At 39.7% G+C, this 15,347-nt stretch overlaps 1 protein-coding gene across 2 annotated transcripts; it reads right to left on the bottom strand.

Moving 5' to 3' along the window:
- Nucleotides 1–74: 74 nt before the first annotated feature.
- On the bottom strand, nt 75–5,858 carry LOC113322591 (translocase of chloroplast 159, chloroplastic-like). 2 transcript variants are annotated; one of them, XM_026570717.1, is made up of 5 exons: nt 5,556–5,858; nt 4,308–5,303; nt 3,798–4,226; nt 3,371–3,712; nt 75–3,287 (listed from the first exon to the last, which is right to left on the bottom strand). In XM_026570717.1, exons 1-5 carry the CDS (start codon nt 5,656–5,658, stop codon nt 322–324), a joined length of 4,836 nt encoding a protein of 1,611 aa, XP_026426502.1. In that variant the 5' UTR covers nt 5,659–5,858; the 3' UTR covers nt 75–321. The 2 variants fall into 2 exon arrangements, with proteins under 2 accessions (XP_026426502.1, XP_026426501.1); XM_026570716.1 differs by having other exon boundaries at nt 4,308–5,858.
- Nucleotides 5,859–15,347: the final 9,489 nt, after the last annotated feature.

The raw sequence follows: 15,347 nt of genomic DNA, 5'->3' as shown, positions 1-15,347 counted from the left end.
AATAGCAAGTTTTGCACTTATGCAGTGAGAATTAGAAACTTGGTGTCCGATTTAGGAAAAATAGGACTCAAAGAGACCGACTTAATAAACAACTTCATTAATTGATTCAAAGGCAACTGAACATCAGAAACATTATTGAGACTGTCATGATACGATCTCCTCTCACATTTTGCAACAATTTCTTCTTCGCAAAAAATAACTGCAGGATTTCTCAATCTAATGCAAAATAAAACATATTCTCGAAAATAACATGAAAAAGAATACCGACTCTGCCTAAACCATGGATAAAATTTCAGTCATAATATAACTGGGAGAATAAGATCAGTAAGCTGAGTAGGTATCACCAGCAGCACCAGGAAAGATGGTTTTGTAGATAGAAACTGCAATAGGAAGTAGGCCCACAAGAGCGAGCTGAAGCTGTTCCGAGCTGCTTGTTCTAACTGTGATTTGCCCACTGAGCTTGTTGTTCAAACCAACACGTACAGACACCTTTGAACTCCGCCCAACAGAAATTTGGGACTGGAAGTTACCTCCAACTGCAAGATCACCTCTCCACTTCATCAGGGAGAGACCCAAAGTTGACTGGTCTTGCCCAATTGGAAAGTCCTTCTCCTTAAGGCGGACTTCCAAGTTTGCTCCATATGCTGCTTCACCTTGTGACCGAACAGTTCCTGTGCTTCCCACCAAACTAAGGCGTTTTCCAATAGCAATCTGATCCTCAACTTTGAGCCCCGTTGTCACAGTCTCACCTAAAAAAGTTATGGCTACCCCAGCAGCTGTTTTATTCTTCTTAAAGTTTTTGAACTTGGTTTCCCCTCTGACAATGTAGCCAAGCTGCTTCCCTATAGTTTGGATGTCAAATCCTGCTAGGGTTGATCCACTTTCCCCGTACTTGGCAGCAACTGATGAATCCAAATGGATGTTGAACTCTTTTTTGTCCTTTGTGATTTGAACAGCAACCACTCCAGGAAACTTACTCATAATTGCTTGACTTTGTTCGAGGCTGACTCCATCATATCCACAATCATGATCCCATCCGTGATTGTCCAAAACAGGCCTTGCCAAAAGTTGTGATGTTGGCTCCAAAAATCGGTATCTGTAAGCCGGATTGTCTCCATCGAAGGAAGGTGGCAAAACCATATCAGGTAATGGAACCGGCACTGCTGCTGGACCATCATTCTCTTGATCGGCATCTTCTCCCATAAAACCTCCTTCTGCTACAGGAGTATCCTTTCCCTTCTTCATTTCCCGCATTCTTTTAAGCTCCTCTCTCAACTGTTTCTTCTGAAGTAGCTTCACCCGGTAATCATACTCATCAAAGTAAGCTTTCCTCTGCTCCTTACGGAGCTTGGCAATCTGAGATTTTCTCAAAGGTTTAAATGGTGGAAGCTGGTCATACTCGTCCTCTTCCTCTTCTTGGTCAGAGTCTGACATATCTCCCAACTCAATATCAGAATCACCATTGTCAATACCTTGGTCGGATGCAAGTTTGGGGTGAGCCCGAGACTGCAACATTGTGGACAACAAGTACGGCAGAGGTGGAGCACGCACACGGAAGCCAAAGAGTTTACGGTGATCGAATGGGTCTTGCGGTTTGGATAAGGAACTTGCCTCTGATAAAATCTTCATAGAGTAACACAAAAGTAATAACTGAGGTTTCCATGTTTGCCCATTCGGAAGAACTTGCTGACCTTCTCTGTTTGTTCTACATGAAGGGTGATTTTCAACGAGAGATACAGGATTCATCAAGCTTGGATTCATCATACGTATATCTCCAACAGCTTGACCAACTGACTGCTGAACAATATGGGATCGTTGACCAACAAACGTGTCGTAACTTAAGGGATGCCCACTTGGTCCATCTGGTGGTGCAGAAGCAGCATGGGTCAGGGTAACAATGGCACTCCTCCATATAGCCGACCCAAGAGTAGCAGTAATTGACCTCAATAATGGCATATCATTAAGATCTCTGGTTTGGGTATCCAATCGATCAACGTAGAGGAGAATATCCAGAGGGTTTTTCTTGGTCAACTTCTTTAGAGAAGCTAAGACCTTCTGATTGAAAGCTTGTTCCATAACAGAAGATCTTAGACCTGGTGTGTCATAGACCCGGATTGTAACTCCATCTACTTTTCCAACAATCTCTTTAACTTCAGTAGTACCAGGTTCAAATGGATCAATATGAGACTTCTTTTCACCAAATATGGAATTTATAGTTGCACTTTTACCCACCCCTGTTTTCCCGAGAACCAGGATGTTCAATGAGAAATCTAGATCATCCTTGCCCTCAGCTTCAAGCTCTGCTGCAGTCCTCCTAGCAGCATCAAGGCTAAACGATTGACTGGTTTGCCTCCCTGCAGCAAGGAGCAGGCGGTACAGAACCTGAGCAGCTATGGATTCTTCAGGAGATTGCCCTAATCTCTGAACAAGCCTCAAGAACTTCACTCTTATTTGCTGTATCTTCTCCAGCTTCTTCTTTTCTTCCTCACTTAATTCGTTCTCTGGTTCTCCTCCAGCTGTGAGATCTGAGGGGGAGAAAAGATTTGGACGAGTTGTCCTGGGAGCAGGTTTCAGAGACCTCATAGAAGAACCTAATCCAGCCGGACGTTCAATGGAGAATAGCCGAGAACCATCTGGTGCAGTGATTGTGACATTCCCTCCATCTGATCCCGCACCAGTAGCTGCTTTGAGAAGAGCAGCCAACGCAGCAGAATCAAACAGCTCCTTCCCATCTCCCTCCTCGTCAGTATCCACCTCTTCATCTGAATCCATAACAATCTGTCCATCAATTCTTTGAAAAGAGTCCTGAGAATTATCCCCACCTGAGTGAGAACCCGATGCTCTCTCCAACTCCTTCATGATCTGTTCAGCAGTTTCAGAACCATCAAACATTATACCTTCGTTACCCTCATCTGAAGCAGAATCTTCATCTTCTTCAGTGAAATTTGGTTCAGGTTCTACTTCATCTTCACTTTCTTGCTTGCCATCTAATGCTAAAACTGATCTCGGAACTGCAGATTCAGTTGATTCGGTATCACCTGAAATCGCATTTTCCAATTCAACAGCTCTATCTTTAGGTTGCGCAGGTACAGTGACGGTATCGCCAGACTGAGTCTCAGTCAAGCCATTTACTCCAACGTCGGCTTTAGAGTCATCGAGCACATGTTCATCCGGCTTGGCTCTTGCACCAGCTTCAGGCTCAGACTTAAGTTCCTCTGGAACCCTAGAAACACTTCCATCGGTGCCTCCGGCACTTTTCTCGTCATCATCATCTTTCTTGTTTTCTCCTGCATCAGTTTTAAGTTGTCACTGCGTCGATCTAAAGTTTCAAATAAATCTGTTACAAACTGAAGATCTTGTTCTACTTTACCTGTTTCTAGACTACTTTGGGCATCGGCAATTGCAACAGGTTCTTCAACAACCACTGCTGCTTCTTCGGATTCAACACCATTATTAAGATGTTTCCCTTCTGTAGCTGAGCTGAATTCCACAGTGACAGGGATAGCGTCCACAATCTGAGTCTCAGTCGAAGTATTTACTCCATTTCCGGATTTAGATTCAACTCCAGCAGCAGCTTCATCAACCACACGCTCATCAAGCTTGGCTCCTAAAACAGTTTCAGCCTCGGGCTTAAGTTCCTCAGGAACCTTGGGAACAATTTCATCGATGCCTCTGACACTCTTTTCGTCGTCACCATCTTTTTCCTTTTCCCCTGCATCAGTTTTCATTTGTCACTTTATTGTTCTAGAGTTTCAGTAATAGAATTATTTGTGACTGAAAGTTTTGTTGTACACTACCTTTTTCTAGACTACTCTGAGCATCAGCAATTGCAACGATAATATCTTCAACCAACTTTGGTTCAACAGGTTTCTCAACAAACACTGCTGCTGGTTCAGACTGAATAGCCGACATAACATCTTTGTCAACCAAAATCTCAACAATTTTGGGCTCGGATCCAATACCATTATCTAAATGCTTCAACTCTGAAACTGAACCGGACTCGACAGGTGCAACGATAGAGTCCACAATCTGAGTCTCAGTCAAACCATTTACTAGGACACTGGCTTTAGATTCAACTCCATAAGTACCTTCATCGACTACACGTTCCTCTGGCTTGGCTAGTGAATCAGCTTCCAACTCAGGCTCAAGTTCCTCTGGAACGATAGAAGCACTTCCATGGACGCCTTCAGCAATCTTTTCGACATCATCATCTTTCTCCTTCTCTCCTGCATCAGTTTTATTTCATCATAATTCTGAAGTTTCAACAACAAAATTTGTTACAAAAAAGAAAAACAGCTCAAACATACCACTTTTTAGACTACTTGGAGCATCAGCAATTGCACCAGCAGTATCTTCGACCAACTTTGGTTCAACAAGTTCTTCAACAACCACTGCTGCTTTTTCGGATTGACTACCCAAACTAACATCTTTGTCAACCAAAATCTCGACAATTTTAGGCTCAGAAACTTTATCATCTTCCACGACATCAACAGTCTTTTCCAACTCCACCAGAATCGGCTGTTTCGTTTCAACATTAGAATCCTCAGGATTTGATGCATTAATATCTTTAACTTCTACAGGAAAGACAGACTTTACTAACTCTTCAACACCGCTTTGACTATCCCCACTATCTGCTCCTACACTGCTTTGAGCCGGTACATCAGAAACCCCATTTTCTCTCACTTCTAGAGAATCTTTAGTTTCGGTAACCAATTCCTGAACATCGATTTTCTTCTCCACTGCAAACACATCTTTAGATTCCTTCACTTCCTCCTCGGGTGGAGAAACGTCAACTTCGTCGGATTTAGTGTCTTTGAGCAATGTATCTTCTGTAATAACCACTGAGGACTCTATAGGGGCTGCCTCAGTGACAACAGGAACAATCATTTCCACAGAACTCGAAACCACTACCTCGGGTGAGATATTCTCTTCAGCAACCTTAGTCTTCTCAATGACACTTGGAACCATAGCAATACTAGAAACCTCAGAATCAACCTTATCGGGAACAACATCGTCTTCACCAGAAACCAATGCTTTTGGTATCATCGATGACTCAACCGAAGGAATTTTAACAGAAGTCACTACATTAGAAACATCGGATAACCCTTCATCATCCTCATCTAAACCACTAACAAAACCCTCATCATCCTCATCGTCATCACCAGATAACAAAGCTTTAGGTGGAACAAATACCTTGTCATCAACCAACGAAGAAGAAGAACCAACAAAAACAGGCTGTGGGGCTACAAAAGGAACAATCTTTTGTGTACCCAGTAGCATATCTAGGGTTTTTTCATCTGGGTCTGCAAGAAAATTTCTATCAGAAGAAGTAATTCCAAATTCATCTTCTCCACTCAGAAAACCTTCTTCTTCATCATCAGAAGAAGAAAGAACAATATCACTATCACTATCAACAAAACCAATATTTGCTACTTTAAGACTAGTATTGGTACCATTGATTTTAATACGAGTTTGATTATTATCAACATCAGAATCAAATGATGAAGGAGCTCTTATTGGTAAAGCAGCAACAGAAGAAGAAGAAGAAGATATACCTGATGATGTATTTTTCAATTGTGATAAAGATTCTTCCTTTACATCTTCTTCTTCAGAAGGGGGGTTTAATTGAGTAGTAGATAGAGAAACAGGATTATCCATTGAAGAAGAGGGGGTTTAGGGTTTATTCTTCTTCTTCTGTGTTTCTCCTATCTATCTATCTATCTATCTATCTATCTGTCTATCTGTTTGGGGTTCTCTGTTTGTATATATCTCTCGTGAGGATTAGAGATGGGGTTGTCAGTTCTGGGCGGAGAAGTAGAGCCACACAGCAGCGAAGCCAGAGGAGGCTCTTCGATAAGGTTTCTTGTTGTTGTTCTCTAGTACTGTAATGTAAGTATATAACTATATACGAAAAGGATGTGTAATTTCTTTTTACTGCGATAAGTGAATTTCGATTGGACTTCTCATATCAGGTCAGGTGCTTGTTTCGAGAGTGAATGCCCGCCGTATCCTATTGAGCCCAAAAATGACATGGGAGCGGCATGTTATTAGCAGTAGTAGGTTTATTATTTCATTCATTTTCAGATGTTAAGTTTATTTGATGGTAGTTGGCAAAGCTGTTGTGAACACAATTGTGAATAGCACATGGTATTCGGTGAAACTTATTCGTTATACTATACTTATATGTTACAAGTATGTTAGCAAGTTTTTTTTTTATTGATTGGTAAAGAAAAGATTTGATTTATCGAGAATAGAGATGGTATAAAAAGTTTATACCACCATGTCCAAACAAGAAAAGAAAGTGAAAAAAGAAACGAGGAACTTAGTGTACGCCCACACATAAGAAAGTGAAAAAAGAAACGAGGAACTTAGTGTACGCCCACACAATAAGTGCAGAGCAAAGAAAGAGTTATTTTGTGTTTGATACTTATGTTTTATCCAAAATTAGCCTTTGTTCTAATATTTGTCCAGCTTTGTGTTTGATATCTGGAAGTGGCGTCAACTATTTTTGACCAAACTTTAATTTTTAGTGAACAAATTATATTGAGATTAAGGGTGCACAGGAACCGAGACGAAAAACCGGACCGTGCCGGAACCGGTGAAACCGTACATGTTTTTGGACCGAACCGAGGAAGGGGATACAGGTACCGTCCAAAAAATGAGAACCGGCCTCTAGGAGTACAGGTACACGGTCCTATTCATGTCCCCTAACGTCCCGTCCCGATTGTACCGACTAATACTTAAAAACACCCTGTCCATGATGCATACACAACCTGACATCTGAAAACTTATGCCAGTTTTCTCATCTAAAACTATAAGATAAAATCTTTAAATAAAAAGAACTTACTTTCAGATGAAATGAACCAAGGCACATCAAAGCTCTCGAACGATCAAACTTAGTAAGACTGTAGATCCCAGCAACAACACCTTTTTTTTCTTCATAATTCGAAGTTGGCCTCGCCAAAGTGCATCAGGGACAACTTAGATTCCAGCTAGTAAAGCATCCATTCGCAAGAGAACCCATGGCCATCAACTGTTTACGTAGGATCCGTAGATGATATAGTTTCTCTGACTACAGAACCTTCTCCGTCTTTACGAGAGGGTGAGTTGTTTGGTGCATTTCTAAAATTGCTCCCTTTTAACGAAGAGGGTGAGTTTTTTTTTGGCGCATATCTCAAACTGCTTTCCCGTATCATCCATTCTCCTCCCAATTTTTGTGTAACCTCTCATACTCATTGAATGCCGAACTAATGTGGTTCCTTTTCTGACTTCCATCGCAGGACACTTGTCCCTTAATTTAAAAAGAGTTATCAGTGAAGCTTATTAGTCTGAGAATAAAATACTGGATTGCCAATGGCAACTAGATTTAGATATGTCTTTATCTTACACTAATTCCAATCTGTGTGGAAATTCCACCATTAGTCAAACATTTTTTTCAAGTTAGAGTTACAATTTTGGATATTCCTCATCCTATATATCTTACAGGGAAGTACTGATTGGTATCGGAACCGTCTCTGATACCGTACTTGTCCCGAATGGTACCGGAACCGAGGATAGAGGTACAGGTACCGGTCCAAAAACTGAGAACCGAGACTAGAGAGGTACAGGTACTCGGCCTCAGTAAGAACCGAGCCGAACCGTACCGTGTGCACCCTTAATTGAGATTACAAATGTATCCCTGAGGTGGGCCTATGATCCAACGGATTTAATGAAACCATTTGAAATGATGAGGGATCCCAAGTACACCATAATCTTTTCGATATCAACCTATAAGTCTGATACCTTGTGTGATCGTCTATGGATAAAGTCGAGACAATACAACAACAAGATAAAAACTTGATAATAGTTATGGTATGGAAGCGATTTACTGTAGGATTAATATCAAGTGCATTGGATTAACGTATTAGTGTTGTACTTTTTAATTATAATAAAACAATTATAATTGCGGAAAGTGAAAGTAAATCACATAACAAGATTTTGTTAACGTGAAAACCACAAATGCAGAAAAACCCTAGTCCATATTTGAATACTCTCAGAACTAAGCCGTTATACAAAGAATAAAGCCAACTTGTATTGTTGAGACCAAGTAATCTACCCCTAGTTACTTAGTTCCCTCGGTATTCCTGCGCCTACAACTTCCTGGTCATCGCACGTGAATCCCAAGACAGAAACCACTATCTTGAGTTGCTTTACCGATGTAAAGTCTTTGGTACTCAACTCCTTTTGATTTAACAAGTAAACTCGTTTATCGGGTTTAGATCAATCTGAAATAATCAGATCTAGATTCACAAGCTATCAGATTCGGATATTGAAGAATACCACCAAATGATAGTTGTCGATCTATACGACTAGTTAATCAAATCTATCAAAGATAAATAAGATCTTAGTCGGATCCCAACCGATCAAGGTATTTGCACTAATATCACAGGATGCAAAACAAATAAGAAAAATCTTCTTGTCTTCAAATCTTCAATTGTACCTGCACACAAAACTTGATTCCACTTATAATCGATCACGCACAGAAAGGAGTCTATTAACAATGGATGATCACAAGTTGTCTTCAGATCTAAAAACAGTTACGAAGATCCCGTCGATCCTTTGATCTAGTTTGAGTGGCCTTATATTAGAAGAGAAGGTTCTCAAGAGTAATTAAACTAGGTGCAATCAAAGGTTCAACAACCGTTAGTCTATCAAATCAATAACCGAAAACTAAAATAACAATGCAATTATCTAGTTTCCCACCAACGGTACTTTATAGATCTTCTTGATCCCACATAAGTCTTTAAATGAGCGGACGTAAGAGATTTCGCCTAATTAGATTACTCTCCTCTACAGAATATTATTACAAGTAATACTATTAGTCGGCTCCACCAGAAACAACAAAGATGAAGTTTGCCTGGCTAAGGATAGCTTGCAAGAAGAACAAACTTCATTATTTATAGACCAAAGATGTTTGGACAACAATAAAATTCCAAAACCGAAAGATTCTCAAGATATGCAATAAAGTACAACCTAATTTCGGTTTTCATAATTCAAATTAATATCTAACATGTAATTCAGGAATCTCTCTTAGAAAATATCGAATATTAGTGTAGCACTTGACTAATATAGTTTCTAGAGATATGTTTTAATTGCTGGAAAATCAAAACATATAAATTCGAAAATCTTAATTAAAAGATTCTCCAATATTTCGGTTTGGGATCACCTTGGGTATCAAGGAATATCTCTGAACAATCAATGATAAGAATTATGCACATGTCCAAATTATGTCGACGTCTTGAACTATTATATCTAGCAAATGAAAATGCGGGGGTACCAAAATATACCATCAACTTTTTCTTAGGCAACCTGCATGGACTAATTACTCAAATACAATTCCAAGAATTACAACTTAATGAATCTCAATCAGGAATTATATGAAGAGTTTATATCTCTTTCTCTCACAATCAATATGTAAACGAAGAAAAGTCCGTGAACCTGATTATACGACGAGAGTTCTTGGACGATTCCAAAGATCAATATCCAAGATCAATCAAGTCGCATCTAACAATTACGATGGACGTATCTACTTTAATTGATTTACGTATAACCTGTTATATTTGAATTATAAAGATAACCAATATAATGCAGAAAAAGAAATAATACAGACACCAAAAAATTTGTTAACGAGGAAACCGCAAATGCAAAAAAATAAAACGGGACCTTGTCCAGATTTGAACACCAAATTGTGTTAAGACGCTACAGACTATAGACTACTATCAAAACCTCGGACTGGAATGTAGTTGAGAGCGAATCCACTGTCACAACAATTCAGTTATAGTCACGCTCCTTACACCTCTTGAATCTCGCAAAACTCTGTGCAATTGATTTCCTTAGATGACGTCCTTTACAGGCTAAAAGTTGATTCAACTCAACTGAAGACTTTAAACCAATCTGCCTCCCACAGATAAACATATATGTGTTTTATTCTAACAAACCTCAAAATACGGTACTTACGACTCCCGAATAGCAGCCTAGATTATTATTCACCTCATAAGTAATTCCTAATCCGATTACAACAAAAAATATCGTTATAGAGGAATATACCTATGGAACCACAAAGTATGAGAGGAAGAAATTTTGTGATTTCTATCTGTCTCGCCTGATCGGAGTGAGACTTAACAATTAGTAGAAAGATCAGGATACACGAACTATCAAGATAAAGATAGTCCGACCTAACTTCACGAATCCCTAAGAGAAGTCTTTTTAGTCGTTAAACCCAAAAAGGTTTAAAGGAGAGGACGACTCTAGTTTATAACTAAGACACACAAGATTAATGTCGGGGATTCAATGATCCCAGTTGATTGAGGTTCTCCTTATATAGACTTACAAGATCAAGGTAGCTTTAGATTTAAGCTAAGGTAGCTTTGGATTCAAGCAACCAATATTCACTGTTAGATGAAAACTCGACTTGAGATTAACATAACAAAATATACACTCTGGTTAGGATGAACCGTAACCGAACCGTATACAATGACTTGTTCATGAAAGGTTAGCCGAAACTAGCCAAACGAACTATAAGCTTAACCAATTTCATATAACACTTAAGACTTTAATCTTGAGTCACAACTATAGGTTATAATGTGATCAAGTATGTCTAGATTTGTTTTTTAGAGAGTCGTTCAAATGCCGTATATCTCATCGAAATAATTCTGATGCATCTGAAAATATTCGATAGGGTAAGTACGTGTACTTACTTCCAATTCCTGAGTTATTTTGTCATGGTACATGTACCGGGTTTTGTATACTGTTGTAGCAAAAATGTTCCTACAACTCTCCTCGAGATTTGTACAGGAATGATATAATCTTAACCGTTTGATGGCGTAATATTAATACCTGATGGATGATTTGTAGACCGTTGAGATGATCCACAGCTTTTCCTCGTGATGCGTCCTTGATGATAGGAAAAATCCTCCTCATCTCTTCAATGCTCCTGGCTTTCTAATACTCTTAATGAATGTAGAAAATGAGGGGGGTACCTGCAAAGACACTCTGATGCCTCAATGAGTAAGGAGCTCTAAACAGGTTTTAGTGGAGAGAAAAGGATTAAAATTGTGTACCTTTATTGTTGAAATACCTCCTCTATTTATAGGTAATATAGGGTATGCATCCAGTCAATTACCTGTCTGCATTCATTTCGATGACGCACCTGGACCAAATACCGTCCAGGTTCATCATTATTTTAATCAGAATTATGTATCTAGACATTTAGAAATGTATTTGGCCCAATAATTAACCTTTATCCATTCCCTCATTTCAGAGTGACCAGGTTAATAATGTACTTGGACCAATTATATATCTAGATTAATTCTAACTTCTTGGGTTGAACAGATTCATCCCCTTTCAAGATACGATGAATGTAGTCACCTTTAATAAAGTCTAACAGATTTGGTTCTTAACTTTTTATGGGCTTAAGCTTTAACCCATGAACCAAGATTTCTGTTTAAGGCTAATGAGCTGATGACCCTATTAAGCCCATTTCAAATATATATGGTCCAAACATCGCCCCCTCTTAATTCCCAATTTATTGGTGGATTAAGAAGAGTGTCCTGGATCAGTTGTATCATAGTTGTACTCTGACGCCCCCAAGCTACGTATTGAAATGGTATAGTAGTATGCTTGCGGACAAGGTTTCTCTTGGTGTTGCCGGACGAGAGTTTTCCAGTTGAATATGAACGATGCTTCATGATTATATCACGAGTTTCAAGTTATGTGTTTGTTGCTGTAATAGGTCTTCTTGCTTGAAGCACAACAAATTATTTTTTTTCGATGTGACAGTTATTGCACTGGCTGCTATAAATGTTGACACGTCTCTTGGATAATTGTATCTCGTTTTTGAGACAAGAGTTCGTGGTTGCACTGGCGCAAAACTTGGTGATATCTTGCGCTTGCGATGAGTGCAAGACTTAACTCTTCACTTGTGATTTGAGGTCGTATATGCCAACACAACGGAATACTTTCTGCTCGTACTGTTGTTGTATAACTTCACAGTACGGAAAAAACTGGCTTTTTTCTTCTGTGGAGTATAGACCATTGTGCTTAGATCCGTATGATGTTGTATAAATATACCCTGATTGATGTTCCAATAATGATGGTGATGCCAAATCATTATCTACACATATTAGATGGTTGTAAAATATCACAACTGCTCATGCATTGAGAGCTTGATAAGTGATGTTCTTCTGATGCTTTTTCGAGTTATGCTTCAATATATCTTAATTTATTTTTTCCTCTCTCCTTTTTTTTTTGTATCCTTTCGCTCCCGCTCCAGTAAAGCTTCCTTTTGAATTTTTTTTTTTTTTTTTCCATTTTCGCTCCTGCTCCAACAAAGTTTATCCATGCTTTTTTTTTACTCCATCCAAGTTTCTTCGTTTTTTTTAGTTTGTTCCTTAGGAATCTTTATTGAAATAAAATTATTATTATATATTTTTTAGACTGTGCGGCCTTTCCAATTCTGAATTTTCATTACCCTGAAACGGGGTTCCACTGCCTATGAAACAAGGTCCTTGCTCATTCTAAGCCTGCGCTAATATTAGCTTGCTTATAAATTCGCGCAATTTTGACAAAGATTACGCGAGGGTTATATTCCCTCTAATCAAAGACAATTTTTTTAGTTCTCACTGCCCTGAGATGGGGTTCCATTGCCCATGGAACGAGTTCCTTGCTATTTTTGAGCCTGCGCTAAATCGGTTTAGCTTGCTCGCAAATTGCGCAAGTATTGACTAAGACCGTGCAAGGAAAATGTTTCCTCTAATCAAAGTCAAGTTGGAATCGGTGATGGCTATGCGAGAGTCATTGCCTGACATCTCTGTCCAGTATGCCCGGAGTTTATGTCCGATCTTAGCTATGCGAGTGTTATTTTTAAACGACTCTGGCTAGTATCGAAGTGTGTGCATCATGCATTTGTTTATGAATTGTGCACTTGTATGTGAGTTATACATTTGTTGTAGGACTATGAAATACAAATATTGCAAACAAATTAAGCAATCGTTTAGGTTTACCTTATGAGGCGTGAATGGATCCAACATCGCAAATATGCATTCCGCAGTCAATTGTGACCTATTTCCAAGTTGTCGAAGTTCCAAGTTTTGGGATCCATTTTGGTGCTCTTCACTCAACATAACTTCCTCTTGATAGCTTATCTATTAGGCATGGTCTTCCCCAGACGCCCCCAGCTGTTTGACTATCGTGAGTAAAACTCGCAATGGTGTGTAGCTCCATTTGTTTTAAACTCGTGAAAGTTTTAAGTTGTATCCATCTGATGGACCAAGGGCAAATGTGCAAGCAAGTAACTCTGGAATTGGATTAGATACATAATAAAGATGTTTCCTCTGATTTGTTGTGAGATACAACTTGAGATTGCTGATATTTGCAAGGGTAGGCTAAGAGTATGTGTGCGAATTGAATATGCTGATTGTGTTGGCATAGGACTATTGCCATAAACAACATCCATGGAAATTTTCTCTTATTTGAAGTTGAAACTTTCCTTCTTTTTTTTTTTTTTGTAATACTCCTTCTGCTTTTCGAGGTATTCTCCTCGACTTCGGTCGTCAAGGTATCTCTATCGCTGGCAACTGTTGTTCAGCCAATGGCTAGATAACTATTGTCATTCAGATTCTACGATGGCGTGACGCGTTTTGTAGCGATCATTTTTCTTGGATACATTACTTGCTTCAGAAACTTTCCTTTCTGATGATTCAAGTGTCATATTGTGATCACTTCGTACCCGTCGCGCCCGCCAACCCTCATGTGAAGATCGTGCACGCTGGTGTAGAATAATACTTTTATTACTTGTTTGTATCTCTTATATAGTGAGGCCTTCCGAACCCTCACGATTTTTCTTCTTGGAGTAGTCATCCGGATGATGTCTCACTTTGGATGGAATTTCTGTTGTCCCCTTCATCGATGACAACTTTGCTATTTTTTCCTTTTCTGCCCTTGCATAGCTATCTTCCCTTGCATATAATTCTTTGAGGTTTCCTACCGGCTGAACGGTTAAGGAATTGAATGTCCCGAATTCGTCATAATGCAAGGCATTCTTGTATGCTTCAATGACGAGCCCAGCATCAACCGCGCCGACTTCTCCAACTTCTTGGCGAAACCGTTGTTTGAAAGTTGCCAGACTTTCATTTGTTTCTTGATGCAATCCAAATAAGTGACTGCTACCTTTTTTGCTTCCCAGATTGATCTTATATTGCTCGAAAAATGCGTCTGACAGCATCCCAAAGTTCGCAATTGAATTTGATTCCAATTGTGAGAACCAAGTCAAAGCTTTACCTGTCAGTGTCACAGGAAAGGTTCTGCATAACAACTCATCGTTATATCCCCACAGACTCATTGAATCTTGGAAATGTTGCAAATGTTCCACTGGATCGCCGCGCTTTCCGTCGAATAACTCCTTGAACTGCACAAAGTTTGATGGTGGGCGGAACTACTTTATTTCTTCGACGAAAGGTGAGTCCATCGAACTTTTCATCTCTAAGACCTTTAGCCTTTCTTCCCTCGATCATTTCAACTATCTTTCTTTTATTGAGTTCCTCAATTTGTGACGAATCTCCTTCAGTTTCTCGACGGATTCGTTCATTTCTGATTAACTCCGTGTTCTTCCTCGATTTTGCTTTCTTCGAGCGTCTGTCTTCATCGTAATACTCCTTTATTTTTCTCCAGTCGAGGTACTCCTTTCTTCGATCGTTGAGGTACCCCCTTTCAAGCATGTTGTTCTGCCAGTTGCTTGGTCCAGACTATCGCTCCGCTTCCTCGATGAAGCAATTGCTTTCGTAACAGTGATTTGGCCCACGATCCTTAGTAGCTTGTCTTTCGGGTGATCTATGTCTCCCATCGCGATCATTCCTCCCCTGCCGTGCTCGCCAACCCTCATGTGAAGGTCGTGCACGTCGGTGCGGAGTGACACTTTCTGAATGTTGGGTGCTACCAATTTTTGGTCTCTTTTCCAGAGACGCTTTCAGTAGTCTGTTTTCTTTTTCTAACTCTTGCAATCTTTCTCGCAGAGTCAAATCCACGGGTGTTTCCACTGTCCTATCCGCTTGCACAATACGCGAGGCCAAACGAATGGCCCCTATTGGCGAGGGAGTTCGGACGTGAGTTTAGCATGTTTGTTTGATGTTGATTATCACCCATCGATTTCCTCTACTTATCCCCAGGGGATAAGTTCTTGCAGAAGGATACATTGATGTTGTTGTTGCTGGTGACGTTTCAACTCCTTCCTGAAATGAGTGATAATAGTCGCTATGATTCCCTCGGACTCTTGCATCGACGTTTTCGTTCCCATCATTTCGATTTGCCTGTGT

This window comes from Papaver somniferum, chromosome 11, assembly GCF_003573695.1.
Source record: "Papaver somniferum cultivar HN1 chromosome 11, ASM357369v1, whole genome shotgun sequence".
Taxonomy (NCBI): Eukaryota; Viridiplantae; Streptophyta; class Magnoliopsida; order Ranunculales; family Papaveraceae; genus Papaver; species Papaver somniferum.
This window is presented reverse-complemented; position numbering and strand designations above follow the sequence as displayed.

Coding starts and splice junctions, on each gene's coding strand:
- LOC113322591 (XM_026570716.1), bottom strand. CDS start 5,658: ATGGATAATCCTGTTTCTCTATCTACTACTCAATTAAACCCCCCTTCT. Junction 3,713..3,797: donor TCAGAGTAGTCTAGAAAAAG/GTAGTGTACAAC, acceptor AAACTGATGCAG/GGGAAAAGGAAAAAGATGGT. Junction 3,288..3,370: donor CCAAAGTAGTCTAGAAACAG/GTAAAGTAGAAC, acceptor AAACTGATGCAG/GAGAAAACAAGAAAGATGAT.